Source organism: Salvelinus sp. IW2-2015, linkage group LG7 (genome assembly GCF_002910315.2).
Source record: "Salvelinus sp. IW2-2015 linkage group LG7, ASM291031v2, whole genome shotgun sequence".
NCBI lineage: Eukaryota > Metazoa > Chordata > Actinopteri > Salmoniformes > Salmonidae > Salvelinus > Salvelinus sp. IW2-2015.
The window spans coordinates 11,776,919-11,792,657 of record NC_036847.1 but is presented as its reverse complement, the minus strand read 5'-3'; the positions used below and the strand labels follow the sequence as shown (position 1 = coordinate 11,792,657).

The 15,739-nt window shown below is 40.1% G+C and overlaps 2 protein-coding genes across 3 annotated transcripts in view; both read left to right on the top strand.

Moving 5' to 3' along the window:
• Positions 1-360: 360 nt before the first annotated feature.
• LOC111966391 (epithelial membrane protein 3) lies at positions 361-4,832 on the top strand. 2 transcript variants are annotated; one of them, XM_023990984.2, is made up of 5 exons: positions 361-454; positions 2,226-2,316; positions 2,462-2,564; positions 2,660-2,800; positions 4,138-4,832. In XM_023990984.2, the coding sequence occupies exons 2-5, from the start codon at positions 2,239-2,241 to the stop codon at positions 4,311-4,313; spliced, it is 498 nt and encodes a 165-aa protein (XP_023846752.1). In that variant the 5' UTR covers positions 361-454; positions 2,226-2,238; the 3' UTR covers positions 4,314-4,832. The 2 variants fall into 2 exon arrangements, with proteins under 2 accessions (XP_023846752.1, XP_023846753.1); XM_023990985.2 differs by having other exon boundaries at positions 450-511.
• Positions 4,833-7,474: 2,642 nt separating this feature from the next.
• The window catches only part of zmynd12 (zinc finger, MYND-type containing 12), an 11,404-nt gene continuing 3,139 nt past the window's right edge, over positions 7,475-15,739 (top strand). The window contains exons 1-6 of the mRNA XM_023990983.2: positions 7,475-7,735; positions 10,840-10,981; positions 11,404-11,575; positions 12,235-12,404; positions 14,208-14,330; positions 14,498-14,579. Coding sequence (XP_023846751.1) covers positions 7,584-7,735; positions 10,840-10,981; positions 11,404-11,575; positions 12,235-12,404; positions 14,208-14,330; positions 14,498-14,579 — 841 coding nt within the window. The 5' untranslated portion in view covers positions 7,475-7,583. The remainder of the gene's footprint in view (positions 7,736-10,839; positions 10,982-11,403; positions 11,576-12,234; positions 12,405-14,207; positions 14,331-14,497; positions 14,580-15,739) is intronic.

Genomic DNA, 15,739 nt, shown 5'->3' with positions numbered 1-15,739 from the left:
TAGTTTTTTTTAAATGTTCTTTTTTCTTATATATCTTTCTTTGGGAGTTAAAGATGGGGTGAGCATAAGTAGTGCACTATGATCATATAGACAGACACCAGATGTGGTTTTAACTCAAAGTGAAAGGTTTACAGTAGACAACTTTTCATGTGGCTTGCTGTTCTACCGCTCAAGGGTGGGTCTGGTTTGAGTCATTTTTAGATGGTGATTTTGGACTGAAGGGAGTCAGCAGAGCAAAGGGAGCTCTGTTCAACTAAAAGGAAATGGGCGTTTAGGGTTTCTTTTTTTTAAACTCTACAGCATTCCTCCTCCTTTCCTCCTCATGGAAACTTTGGAAATGGAGTGATTGAAAAAAAGAAAGGGGGCGTGGCAAGAGAGGAAAGGAGAGGACCACCAGAGGGGAAACTTTTACAGAGAGGCTTGATTCAGAGGAGCGTGAAATACACAAACTAAGGTGCGTAGAGATTCTTCAATGATAATTCTGACTTTCTGGAGTACATTCACCAGAGAGGTTTGTTACATAAATGTTTTATAGGCCTACTTTTCAGATTCAGATTCAAGAAAAACATGTTCTTAAATCACCAGACTGAAGTAATCAGAGCATAACGCATGGAATTGAGAAAGCTTGTGACTTTAACCATTTTCTATTAATGTTTTGATTTCCATGCTAATTCTCATTCAACTCAACCATTACGTCACATCAAAGACCTTCATTCAGTTGTCAGATGGAATTGGTTTCATTTAATAGTATAATTTGACAATCACGATATACCCACCCCAAATTGGGCCCCTCCTAAAGATAGAGATCTATACAGACGTGTTCATCCTTCTACCCTTTTTGCTGGGCTAATTCATCATGTCCCCTGTGGTAAAATTATATTTTTATGTTTATGACTAGCATACTACTACAGAACTACTATATTATGACTATGTTCAATGTTTGCAGTGTTGTTGTAATAATGTGAGTATGATCTATTAACCTGGATTTGCTCGTTACAAGTTTAAATGTTATAAAGCTAATGTTAAAACCATTTGTTATCCCAGTCGCAAACGGTTTTCTCCTCCAAATTATGAAGCACTTATTCCCCTTTTCCATCATAGCAGAAGTTTGAGGTTACTTCAGTAAACAACTTGTCACAATTTTTATTTCAACCAGCCCCGCCCTCTCATTTAAATAGATGTTTATTACAGTGACACAGACCAGTCAAAGAGCAGTTTTAGAAATAGTTAAATAGCTCTCTGTTTTGTGGCCTTATGTAAGAGAGTATCCTGTATTTTCACAGCTCAGACTTTCCATTTGCGTTTGGGGTGACATTTATTCGAGCTCAGGAGCACACAGTGGTGGAAAAGGTACAAAATTGTCACAGTTGAGTAAAAGCAAAGATACCTTAATAGAAAATGACTCAAGTAAAAGTCACCCCAGTAAAATACTACTTGAGTAAAAGTCTAAAGGTAGCTGGTTTTAAATGTACTTAAGTACAGTAGTTGAAAACATTCTAAATTGTGATACCTGAGTAAAAGTAAATGCTATACATTAAATTCATTATGTTAAGCAAACCAGACTGCACAATTTTCTTGTTTTTATTATTTACAGACAGACAGGGGCACCATTCAATACTCAGACATAATTTACAACGCAGTATTTGTATTTAGTGAGTCCACCAGATCAGAGGCAGTAGGGATGACAACACGTTATATTGATAGGTGTGTGAATTGGACCATATTGCTGTCCTGCCTGAGCATTCGAAATGTAATGTTGGTGTCAGAGAACATTTATCAGATTAAAAAGTAGGCAATATTTTTTAGGAATGTAGTAGAGTAAAAAATATGAATAATAAAGGAAAAGTACAGATACCCCCAAAAACTTTACTTTAAAGTATTTTTACTTAAACACGTTACACCCCTGAAAGCATAACTATGTTATGAAGTGGATGTGGGGGTGGGGCAGTTATGTGAACCTGATGAAAAACATACATTTGCAAATATTACTTTATATTTAAAAAATGTTTTTAAAGTTTTTTAATTTAACCTTCATTTAACTAGTCAAGTCAGTTAAGAACTAATTCTAGACCACATGTTTCTTTTTGCCATATTCAAAATATTGTTTTGGCTGCCCTCAAACCAATAAAAACACCAACCAAGCCAAAACTGAAACAGTAAATGTTGCCTATTATGTGTAAACCATCTGTGATTTCAGCCACATTTCAATCTCCATTTTCTGACAGGGACCCTGTTCAGATGGCGTACTTGCTGATGTTTGTGACCCTGCTGCATCTCATCACCTTGGCCATGCTCTTCATTGCCACCATGGAGAAGGTGAGAGCTCTACTTCACCAATATATATTTTCATTATTGTTAGTTAAGATGTAAATGTGTGATAAAAGTAGTTCAGCCTTTCTTAAAAAATAGGTGTTTACCATACAACACATTTACTTACTTACTGCCTCTCTTTCCCTCTTAGTCCTGGTGGGTATGGGATGGGATGGAGAACTCAGATCTATGGTATAACTGTAGATTTGACAATGACACTGGAACCTGGTTGTGTGCCTCCTCCAAGGAGACTGGTAAACATATTTTTTACCCCATGAAATCATTGAAATCTTCCCTTCTCTGACAGTTTGAGGTGCATATTGATACATCGTTCCTTGTTCTTCCTCAGAGTGGCTCCAATCAGTCCAGGTGTTGATGGTGCTGTCTGTGATCTTCTCTTCGGTTTCCTTTCTGGTTTTCCTTGGGCAGCTCTTCACAATGTCCAAAGGGGGGCTATTCTACTTCACCGGGTTATGTCAAGTCTTTGCAGGTAATGAAATGAAACAATGAACCATCTCTATCTGCCACTAGGACTGTTGTAGTTGTTTTTAAAATCATGTGGTCAGAAAAAGCGCATGGTCCTAACCACCAGTGCTAGATAATGTTTACAAACATTCACACGTGCTGTGAAAGACCAACGAGGTCCCCTTATGGTGAAATACTGCAGTCTCCAAATCCTTTCAGCCTACCTCTGAGAGATTTTTACGTGCTGTGTTACGGTTGTTTTAATATAGCAATTTGATGAAAGTCTAGTATAAGATTATTTCAACACTAGTATAGAGTGTCAGTTGTTACAGTCCAAGTCAACCGCTTTGCAATAACCAGAAGACGAACCATTAGCTTGTTCATGAGTACATGCCACGGTAGGCCTACGACAACATCAATAACAAATGCCTCTTCAGCAGAGCCCTCTTCAGTATGGAATCAATCAAATCATAGGGGTGCTTAACTTCCCCCTTAATTCCTTAATTTCATTTTTTCTTTCCTTTATTTTAGACTTTTCTTGACACTATAAAATAAACAGTGATCCTAAATTGTGCATGGCGTTTCGTTGCCATGCGTGCGGACATCCAGGATATCATTTTAGTGACTTTTTCGTCCAAATTATCGTTTTCAGCTGGAAGCAAACTCGTACTGATGATTTATGCGAACTTGGAATAGACGCATGGCCGCGGGCAGATGTTTTGTGCTGGGGTGCTGTAATGTATGTATTTATTTATCAGGACCCTCAGCACCCTCAGCACCCCTACTTCCTGTGGCTATGAATAGGCAGATATCTTTATCCTGGTTCAGTCACCGATTGACAGCTCATCAGAACAGTCCATACTCAGGCTCTTTATACCTGATGGGAGGTGCCAATTCATCACTCTGATTGGTGTGGGCACATACTCACACCTGATGCTCCTTTTCATTGATTATGGGGAGGTAATGCACACAGAATAATTTAACTCCGAAACAGGCAGGGACAACAACATAACACAGTATACAGTAGAGTTATCTTGATGTGACTCATTTAAGAGGGTTACAGGAAAGAATAGAATAGATGCTTTATTGTCTATTGTTCAACAGACATGTGTCATTTTGCTGTCACAGTACACCCAGTGCTTGACTTGGGCAGGATCTCACTGGAGCTGAGTACTGGCACCTCAACTTTTCTACTGCTTGAGCTCCTGCGCCTCTTACAGAATATTAGCTACAAACTATTGTGGAGCTCCTGCACCTAAATATAAACAGTAACTCCACCCAAAATGAGTAGCGGCACCTATTTCAGTCCAAGTTAAGCAGTGAGTACACCCCTAATTAAGCTCTGGCTTTTGATTCTCTTAGGTCTCACTGCATTTGCGGCTGCTCTCATCTACACGTTGCACAACCAAGAGATCCTCCAGGACTCACGAAAGCTGACCGAGGGACATTTTGGCTACTGTTTCATACTGGCCTGGGTGTGTGTGCCGCTGCTACTCATCAGTGGAGTCATGTACATCCACCTACGTAAGAAAGAGTGACCATGGAATAGAGGTGAATACTGAGCACAAACAGAAAAGCATAGTTGTTGACATTGAGCTATATTAATATCAGAGGCGATGGAGCTCAACCACATGAGTACAGATCTGGGTCTGTTACTTTGTTGGCATTTAGAAGCAGCTATTTCTGGTCAATCCAAATATTGATTGGATCTGGGATAAAAGCGAATCTGGTGAAGCTTTTAAATATAGCATGTTTAGTAGCCTATAGAGCATCGGTATACAGTGCTACAGGCAATTATATATATTTTTCCTATTTCCAAAATATCTATGTCTGAAAAAGTCTGAAAGCTCCAAATCAGTATTTATTGTAAATCTGGGTGACTTATGAAGCCAATGATGACAACAGCCAAAGAAGTGTTCCTGATATATTGCAGAATCAAGCTTGTTTTGATTTGAAATGTATGTATATGAATAGGGAAATATATTTTTGTACTTGCAATATGTAGTCCTATCAGCTAGAGCTGCTCTAACTTTCCTAAATAAAACACATAGAATATGCGTTGAAGTTGTTTCTTATTATATTCTCTTTCATTTATTTGATTGAAATGCTCTTATTTTCAGTTTGCAGGACAAAACACGCCACGTACATCTTTTATATTTAATTCAGTAACAGTTACCAGTAGTGATCATATCCTGTTGTTTTTGTCCCAGAAATGATCTATCCACACATGAAGATAGCAGCAAGGTCACTATAGGTGAAGTTGTTTTCCTGGACCTAGGATAACAGATAACACTACACAATTCAACTCAATGGACTTATGTCAGGAAAGGATCAAAGACAGAGTTGAATCATTAGTGTGCATGCACGTCCACTCTAGACACTTGACATTCAATGTGCCAAAATGGCATAAGGGATGCAGATTGGATATAGAGTTACAGTAAAGACTTGATTTGATGTGGTGCCAGACATAGCATACATAAAAGATAAGTAGCGTTTTGTTTTTGAACATGTGCATGCTTTTCTCTTCTGCGAAAAACAACAGCTGATTCAAAGAGGGTGTGTCGGATTTCAAAATGCTTCCTCGATAGGGAGCCTCGAGATAAACGTGAGAATCCTCGGCCGAAGGAGGCTATCGAGGAGAGGAGAAAACTCCTCCGTTCGCTTCATAAACGAATTGACACTCCTATTATGGCGACCGCTTATCGTTTTCCGGGTAGGAGAGGAGGACGGAGGAGTCGCGGAGAGGACAGACTTTTTTCCAATTGAGAATCTCAGAGAGAGGAGAGAGAAAGGAAAAGAGGGGAAAGGGAGAAAAGATAGAGGAGTAGAGTGCTAATAGACACATAGACTGTTCAGTCTATACTCAGTCATAGAATGTTCTCTCCGCTACTGTAAGGCAAGTGGTACCGATGCACCAAGTCTGGAACCAACAGGACCCTGAACAGCTTGTACCCCACAGCATAAGACTGCTAAATAGTTAACCAAATAGCTACCCGGACTTTCTGCATTGACCTGTTTTGCACTAACTTTTCTTCTCTATTTTCTTTCTCTCTGCATTGTTGGGAAGGGTCCGTAAGTAAGCATTTCACTAGCATTTCACTGTTAGTCCACATCTGTTGTTTACGAAGCATGTGACAAATAACATTTGATGTAATTTAATTGAATATGTAATTGGCCCACAGAGTAGATCTTCAAATAATGACTCAAACTTCAAACAAAACACTATTGTATTTCTATCACTTGTTTGAACATTTTCTGTTGACAACATCTTTGTCTACTGACACCCCTTCAAAGGTCTGAATACAGCTATCTACTGATCTTTCAACGCAAGCAAGCTGTCATACTTTGAACTGTTCAATGTACAAGCAATAAAACAATACATGGAAAACACTGGTCTCATAGTCTTTGGAACTTGTCTTGGAGTCATTGAAATTTAGGGGTAGACACAACAACAACAATAATAACAACAACAATGACAATAACAGCAACATGTGTCTTTCTTGCCAGGCTATGGCAGCCACCAGCAGTCCACCAGTGTGCTCCATCTGCCTGAAGATGTTCTCAGACCCAGTCACCACCACATGTGGCCACAGCTTCCGCTTGGCTTGTATCGGTAGATACTGGGGAAGTAGTGACCAGTACCGGTGTCCACTCTGTAATAAGAGATTCCAGAAAAGACATGAGGTAGATGTCAACACAACACTCAGAGACGTTGTTGAGAAATCTAAAGCTAGACATACTGCCCAATGTGAAGTCTTAACCTCGGCCCCAGCCACAGCTAGACATTGAGAAGAAGAGCCTGGCAGTGTTTTCACTGGATGGAATCTCATCACCCTGGTAACCCGTAACCACATATTCACTTGGAGCCTGACAAACCACTGGGGGAGTGGGGAGAAAAGTTGGTATGTACTGTGTGTGGATGATGGACACATGCATTAGTAAGGAACAAACCAATGAGACATCTCTTTGTAAATGTATTTTTGTTTCAGTTAAGAAAGTGAAGTCAGAAATGCAGCAGATGATCCAGGAGATAATGGAGAAGGTTAAAGAGGTCAAATGCTCAGTGGAGCTCAGCAAGATGAGTCAAAATTGACAAAACCCACAATGACTGCTATGTGTGACTTAGTTGACATGGCACCTACTACCACACCCTGTTTAAAGGCACTTAAATATTTTGTCTTGTCCACCCTCTGAATGGCACACCTACACAATCCATGTCTCAATTGTCTCAAGGCTTAAAAATCCTTCATTAACCCGTCTCCTCCCCTTCATCTAAACTGATTGAAGTGGATTTAACAAGTGACATCAATAAGGGATCATTTATTCACCTGGTCAGTCTATGTCATGGAAAGAGCAGGTGTCCTTAATGTTTTGTACACTCAGTGTACAAAAAAGTTCCCGTATAAGAATTAAAAACAAATGTTCAGTTTTGTCATAATCATCAGTGTCTTAAATGATACAAAATAAAACCTTATAATCCAAGTATTTGCACGTTCTGAGTGTAAACTTTATTCCACTATCACAAAAATACTTTTGGACAGCTGAAGCAAGCACATTTTTATTCAGGAAAATGTATTATTTATCTCTCTGATTAAAAGTTCAATATGTTTATACAGAACAAACGTTTAAATACGCGAATCTGTTTGTATTTGTTGGATGCCTATGTTTCTGTGCTGTTCTCTTTTTTAAACAAGTAATACCATCAAAGGTCGTCTCCATAGCAACTTGAAGCGTTCAGGAAACAAATTGTAAAACATGTTTTTCTCACCGGACAATAGCAGATAGGCTAAACTTGTATTTATTATATCATGAGCTCAATAACGAGGAGTAAATCTCATGTTTCGGTACTGACGTCAGCGATAAATCCACTTGCAAACCCAAAAGGAGCGAAAAAGCTATGTGAGCTTTGTCAAAACCTTGCGTACCTGCAATGCACCAAATGTCGAGTAACTTTCTACTGGTAAGTTTATGAAGTAACGTTAGTAGTCGACATACCTAGCTAGCATAGATAGGACTTAAATTACCATAAATAATTATTGCCATTGTTTTAATATGGCTCCACTTTTTTTGTTGTGTAACTAGTGGACTCCAGTAGTTAGCTACACAACAAGAACAACAACTTGCTACAGTAGTTAAAAGTTTCTGACTTTAAGTTTTATGAAAAATACATCTCACCAGTTTCAATACTAGGTGGCAGTGTTTAGCTAGCTACAAACGTATTACTAGATTGTCAGATAACACTAAAAGCAGACTTATGTTTGCCTCAGTCAAAATGTGGTACTGGAAACAGTTGGAAAGCAAGTTAGCTTAGCAAGTTAGCTATTTTTAAGAGAATAATGTCAAGTGAATTATGCCTAAGCCCTATCATGTGGTCTCTGAAAGAGTGCACCCTTATGTAATAGCAAGTCCTACTGAATTTCTAGTTTGATATGCTACATTTAAAAGCACATTCCTTAATTCGTTCTTCATCCAAACAACCTCGCCACTTGGTTTGCTGTATTTGCTGAATTTGTCACTTTTGGGAGAGCTACGTTTCTTACTAATACAGTACCTTCAGAAAGTATTCACACCTCCTGACTTTTCCCCCAAGAAATTGTGTTACAGCCTGAATTTAAAATGAATTAAATAGCGATTTTTTTTAGGTCACATTGTTACACACAATATCCCATAATGTCAAAGCGGTCTTCAGTTTTTTTATTTCGTTTTTTTTTTAAACAAATTAATACAAAATGAAAAGCTGAAATGTCTTGAGTCAATAAGGATGGAATCCCTTTGTTATGGCAGGTGTAAAAATGTGCTTAACAAGTCACATAATAAGTTGCATCGACTCACTCTGTGCAATAATAGTGTTTTAACATGATTTTTGAATGACCTCTACCTCATCTCTGTACCCCACACATACAATTATCTGTAAGGTCCCTCAGTCGAGCAGTGAATTACAAAGACCAGGGAGGTTTTCCAATGCCTCCCAAAGAAGTGCACCTATTTGGTAGATGGGTAAAAAAACAAAAATAGACATTGAATATCCCTTTGAGCATGGTGAAGTTATTAATTAGTCTTTGGATGGTGTATCAATACACCCAGTCATTACAAAGATACAGGCGTTCTTCCTAACTCAGTTGGCAGAGAGGAAGGAAACTGCTCAGGGATTTCACGGTGAGACCAATGGTGAATTTAAAATAGTTACAGAGTTTGTCTGTGATAGGAGAAAACTGAGGATGGATCAACAACCTTGTAGTTACTCCACAGCACTAACCTAATTGACAGAGGGAAAATAAGGAAGCCTGTACACAATAAAAATATTCCAAAACATGTATCTTGTTTGCAATAAGGCACTAAAGTAAAACTTTAAAAAATGTGGCAAAGATATTAAGTTTGTCTTGAATACAAAGGTCTATGTTTGGTACAGGTGTGACCTGGGTGTCCTGACTCTCTGTGGTCACTAATGACCCCATGGCATTTATCGTAAGAGTAGTGGTGTTAACCCCAGTGTCTTGGCTAAATTCCCAATCTTGTACTCATACCATCATGGCCACCTAATCATCCCCAGGTTCCAATTGGCTCATTCCTCTCCCCTGTAACTATTCCCCAGGTCGTTGCTGTAAATGAGAATTTGTTCTCAGCAACTTACCTGTTAAAATAAGGGTTAAATAAATCTAATTAAATTCCCAGTGGCCGGGTTAGGTTTTGACTTAAATATACTTCACAGTCTATGGCAAGACTTGAAAATGGTTATGTAGAAATGATCAATAATCAATTTGACTGTACAATCCAGGTGTGCAAGGCTCTTAAAAACATATCCAGAAAGACAGCTGTAATTGCTGCCAAATGTTATTCTAACATGTATTGACTCAGGGGTGTGAATACTTATATAAATGAGATATTTCATTTTCAATATATTTCTAAAAACATGTTTTCTCTTTGTCATTATGGGGTATTGTGTGTAGATAGGTGAGACATTAATATTTTGTATAATTTTTTTTATTCAGGCTGTAACACAACAAAATGTGCAATAAGTCAAGGGGTATGAATACTTTCTGAAAGCACTATACATAATATGGCCTAGTGCTTGGTGACAGCCTTCCACTAGGCCTAAGCTTTAAGGGATGAGACACTAAATCCATTCCCTCTGAGGGAGCTTAAAAGTGTGTTATATCCCTGGCTCTATTCCCCCTGCTGCATCTCTTCTTTTAAAATGCATTTCTCTCACCCTGCAACTATTCTCCAAAACAAGAGAAAAACTAGCCTACTTCTGGGGCCAGCTGTCTGCCTACGTCCCGATTTAATACACGTCTCCGTGCCAAGGGGCTGCATAAACATTGCCATGCTGCGGAGCAACAGCTACAATCCCAACTAGCCAAACACACCATACATTATGGTCTACAGACTCAGAGTTAGGGACCTTCAATGAATGAGAAAGTACAGGTCTGTGTCCTTAGGATCCCCTTGACTCTTGTGTGAGTGCATAGTAAGTGCATGCACATTTCAGCCCTTGTGAGCCAGCCCATATGCTGTGTTATTGCCATGACGTGACTGATACTCCAGACCAGTAAAAACACATTGGAATGTTCAAGCACCGCAGAAAGAAAACATGAGGAAACTCAGACAGTTCCAACGCATTGGGAAAATAGCAAGATGCATGAAATTATAAACCTGTTATTTAATGGCATACAATTTAGGATACCTTTAGGGGAATTGAAAGATGTTGCACATGAAAGGATTCAAATCATAGCTTAGGCCTATGCCTTCTTATTAAACTGTTAGAGAAGGCAATGTGACTTATGCAGGCAGACTGATGTCTTATCTAGTCTAGTGTCCTTTAAAATGTTTCTGTAGACAGATCTGCGCATTACATGCCAATGCATACAGGTACAGCTATAATGTCTTCAAAACAAAGTTCCTGAAAACAAGAAATGCCATTTGGTGAAAGTAAGTACTGTGAGAAACCACATTGCTCACATCCAGTCCTGTGTGATTCGCACAGCGGGGTCAGCTAGGACAAAGGGAAGGGAGCCCATTTTGGAGATTGGAATGCAGCCCATGTCTCTTTTTTCTTTTTTTCAGTGACAAGGAACACCAGCAGGCTGACTGGGTAGGAATCCATGAGAAGATCTGCCAGCTGCTCATCCCCATCCGCACCGCAACGCCCTTCCACAGCCTGCAGGCGGACAGAGACCACCACCGTGCCCAGATACTGCACAGACAAGTGAGGATCAGACACTCACCAGGGTCTCATTCATTAGGGCACACCAAAGCGAAACGTTTTTTTTTGTTTTTAAGGAAAACAAAAACCATTGATTCTTATGGACAAGTCCAGTTAGGGAGGCTCTTTCAGTCCTTTTCTACTGTTTGTTGTCTAATGAATATGAACCTGAATAGAGATAGCTGAACCTCAAATCAATGTTTTGTCAGACATTTGCATACCTAAAGAGTTATTTGAGTACAAGATGATTTCATGCCATCTGTTAAATAAGAGCCTATACAACATTTTTGAAATCTGTAGCCCTCAATCGCAAATGATGTCTGTAGAAATGTCTGATAACTTTGATTTTGTGCGGAAACAACCTACTGAAATGCATGCCCTGTACTGTAACTGTAATGTCTTTGCCTGGTGTAACCTCTGTTTAGGAGGAGCTGATTGAGATCTCCAGGGCTATGGCTCAGAAGAAGCTGTTTGAAGGGAAGTATCAGGAGTCACTGCCTGCCGCCCAGCTCTCCCTGCGCTGTGCTATGGACGTCTACGGCCCCAGTGCTGTCCAGCTGGTCCCTGCATACCTCCTGCTGGCGGAGGCAAACGTGGGTGAGTCACAAGATGGAGGAAACTCCCCATGAGCTGGCAGTTTTACCAAAGAACCACAGGAAGGCAGAGACCAAACCAATTCAAATGCAGCTATGAGATACTATTGTGTTTACATTATTCGTGCAAGGGTAGTAGTGGATACATTAGATTTTAGAGAACCTGCACTGTGTCTTCAGTCCATTTTCAGCATTGTGTTGAACTCAAATCATTGCTGATCTGTGTCGAACTCTTTGTTGAAACACTGTGATCCGTTCCTTTCGGGCCGAATCTTACTTGGGAACCGTGCAATTTCATTTCGCTGCACCCGCAATAACATCTGTTAAACACGTGTATGTGACCAATCAAATTTGATTTGATTTGAATTCCCTCTCAAATCTCCCATTTACGCGAAAGTCAGAGATATGCACGTGGATCTCAAGCTAGTGTTCAGCATTCACAGTCAATAGTCCTGCCCTGTAGATTCATGATTTGATGTTGAGATTTAGATGTTTACCTCTGATCTGTAGGCCCATAGTTCTGTGCTGTTTAAGTTTAGTTTTGACCTGGATGTGACTCTTGACCCTGCTACATGACTCTGACCTGTAGAGTGACCAATGCCACTGAACTGTAGACTGTTGTTGTGTTGCGTATGACCCATTCCTCTGCTCCCCTCCCCCCAGGTCTGGGCAGTCTGGCCCAGGCAGAGGGGTACCTGTCTCAGGCCGAGTGGACGGTGATGAAGACGCCCGAGTGTAGCCAGATCGTCCGCCACCAGCTGCACCGCAACCTGGGTCGCCTCTACACCGCCACGGAAAACCTGGAGGGAGCGCTATTGCACTTTGCCAACGACGTGAGTGTCAAAGCTTATCAGTGGTCAAATCTACCAGTGCTTCAAAACCACAGATTTACTATGGCAGTCGAACTATAGGGGTGCATTTCAATTGTATAAAGTGGCTTCCTCTCTTTGTTTCTTTTGGTGAAAAGATGGGATTTAGTGGGTCTACTTCATATTTACTAATTTCAGGGTTAGGGAGTAACGGATTACATGTAACATATTACAAAAAAAACGAACTGAAATCCGTTACATTACCAGCAAAAATATTGTAATCAGATTATAGATACTTTTGAAAAACTAGATGATTACTTGACACCTTTCTGTTTTATCAATGACACTCAAATCAGCATTGAAAAAAGGCACAAGTTTAAGTTTGTTCCACCTGAGTGAACAAACTTAAACCACAAGTCAGAGACCACTATGATGACACACCAAGTGTGTTTTATGGATCGTGGGAAAAGAGCAGGAATAGGCTTTTGTAGGCTACAGTCCAAGTATATCTTCCAAGGTGCAACTGCTGTCTGCATCCAAAGATTATCCAGTTTAAATAAACATTTGGAGGTAAGGACGACAGCAGTGGTGTAGCCTACGGGCGATACTGATATCAGTTATTATTGATATCTACATAGCGCATTGATGTGAATCACACTGCTGGCAGAACTTAGCGATTTCCGCTAGATGGGCCAGCGACAAAGCCAAAATTGGCTATGTAAAAATGTATGAAAACCAACATTTGCTTTTTGGTCTTAATTTAAGGTTAGGTTAGGCATTAGGGTTAGCAGTGTGGTCAAGGTTAGGGGTAAGGTTAGGGTTCAGTTTAAAATCTGATTTTCTGACTTTGTGGCTGTGCCAGCTAGTAACCACTGTGCAGAGCTGCCTCCAGAACAAGGTTAATGTCGAAAAACAGAACCTGCACCTCTTAAAGGTCCAATGCAGCCATTTTTATCTCAATATCAACTACTTTCTTGGTAACAATTAAGTACTTTACTGTAATTGTTATCAGTTAAAATTGTTAAAAAAAATTGATAACAATTTGTGTTCAGCAAGGACGGTCTGGGAGTGGCCTGAGTGGAGACGGGAAAACTGAAAGCTAGCTGTTATTGGCAGTCTTTATTATTGATCTATTAACTAATTTAGCAGCTGGTGATGTCACCAGGCAGGCCAGAAATCCATCCCACCAAAACAGGCTGACATTTCAGGTAGTCTTTTTAAATTGCTTTTACACCAAAAGGGCATTATCATCATTTTCACAATTTCACAGTATTATTTCAAACTCATAGTGTGGAAGTATATATAAAACACAGGAAATCTAGTTTTTGACTGCACTGGACCTTTAAGGGGAAAGTAATCTAAATGTAACTGAAAGTAAACAGATTGAATTACTGAGTTTGTGTAATCCAAAAGTTGTTACAGATTACAATTTTGGACAGCTAACTAGTAACTGTAATGGATTACATTTAGAAAGTAACATACCCAACCCTAGAAATCTGAAAACGCAATGATCGCAGTGCAGATTATAAGGAGTTTTACAATATTGTTTTTAACCAATCAGGGCCTGTATTCACAAAGCGTCTCAGAGTAGAAGTGCTGGCTAACCTGATCCTAGATCAGCACTCCTACTCTGAGACGCTTGATACATATGCTCTTTTGCATGTCCAAAATGTTAGCTCCGTGTTCACTGAAGGTTGCTATCCCCATGCCAAACATAAGTACCAGTGGAGAATCTCAGGAATTATGAATGCACTTTGACTACCTATTTGAATAGCGGTATAATATGCTGCAATATTCCACATCTGAACCTTTGTCTTTGGTTTTCAGGTGTACTATGCCAGTGAGGAGTATGGCTTGGATAACATTGTCACTTGTGGTGGCTACTTTCTGATGGCCAATGTCTTTATCAAGCAAGAAAAGATGGATATTGCCAGTTCCTTATACACTGAGGTAAAATTTAAATAAGTGCCTGACAGTAAAACTGAAGATAAAATACTGTAGTGTTATCGTGATTATATTACTGGTCTAGTAGCATTAAAACAGCAAATGCGTCCATGAAAACATAGTGTTTTGGTGTGTTAGTTTGCCTGACTACTTTTTTGTGTCTGACTTTACAGGTAGCAAGTACATGGCACTCTCACCTCACCAAACTTTTGGAGACTCATACTCCAGGATCCATGATGCTGGAGCACTCTTTTGGTGGGTACAGCTTCATATCGAATAGATACCAAGCACTGCTGAGAAATATGTATACATTCTTTGGTGGTGCGTATATGTGTAGTGCATCAACAGGTTTATGTCTTGACAAATCATTCAAACCAAGACTAAATTAAAATGGAAACTTGATCAGATAATGGCTCCCGAGTGGCGCAGCGGTCTAAAGCACTGCATCTCAGTGCTAGAGCTGTCACTACAGGCCCTGGTTCGATTCCAGGCTGTATCACAACTGGCCGTGATTGAGAGTCCAATAGGGCGGCGCACAATTGGCCCAGCATCGTTCGGGTTTGGCCGGGGTAGGCCGTCATTGTAAATAAGCATTTGTTTTTAACTGACTTGCCTAGTTAAATTTAGGTAAATAAAAAATAAATGAAGATTATGACGCTGTTGAATTAGCCTCAGCTCCTTCAGTCAAAGTCCATACCCAGAACCATTGTGAACAGATTGATGGTAGATGATAATAAATTGTTGACACACAGAGATACATTAAATTAAATTGGTCTATTTAATTCTGTGGGCTCACTAACAGCCACATGCTGCAGCCAATCACACACTTAATAAACAACACAACTGCCAGCTCTAAGTGGCTTGATGACATCAGTAGGCATCATCATCTCCACCAGCCCAACAGCATTTGGCTTCATTCGTGGATCACTGAAAATAAGGTCAGTGGCGCTAAATTTAGCATCTTACCCTGACGTGCTATCCTAGAGCTAAACCCCAGCTTTAAATCGACAGTGCTGGGGGCTGACTAAGACCATTCATGACACATCTCTGGCTGTCGCAGCATCCGACACCGCCTCTCTGCTGCTGCCCTGCCCTAGTCACGATGCTAAGCTTGTTAGCAGCAATGCAATTCCCCAGGATTTTCAGGCGAGCCACCACTGCAGAGAATGAGCTTGCTGTTAGCTCACACCGGTCAGTTTCTGCTGGGATGTGTCTTCTCTTCTATTATGAGCATTCTGGCACAGGATGGCTGTTATGCGCGCCCCAGGTTGGGTGCTACTGTAGGCTACATCTACTCATTGGTGGTGGATGAAGTAGGTTGACCCTGCCACGGCCACCCCAAACACATAAACAATGTAAAGCGCTTTATACAAAACCAATCCGTGTGTGTGTGTGTGTGTGTGTGTGTGTGTGTG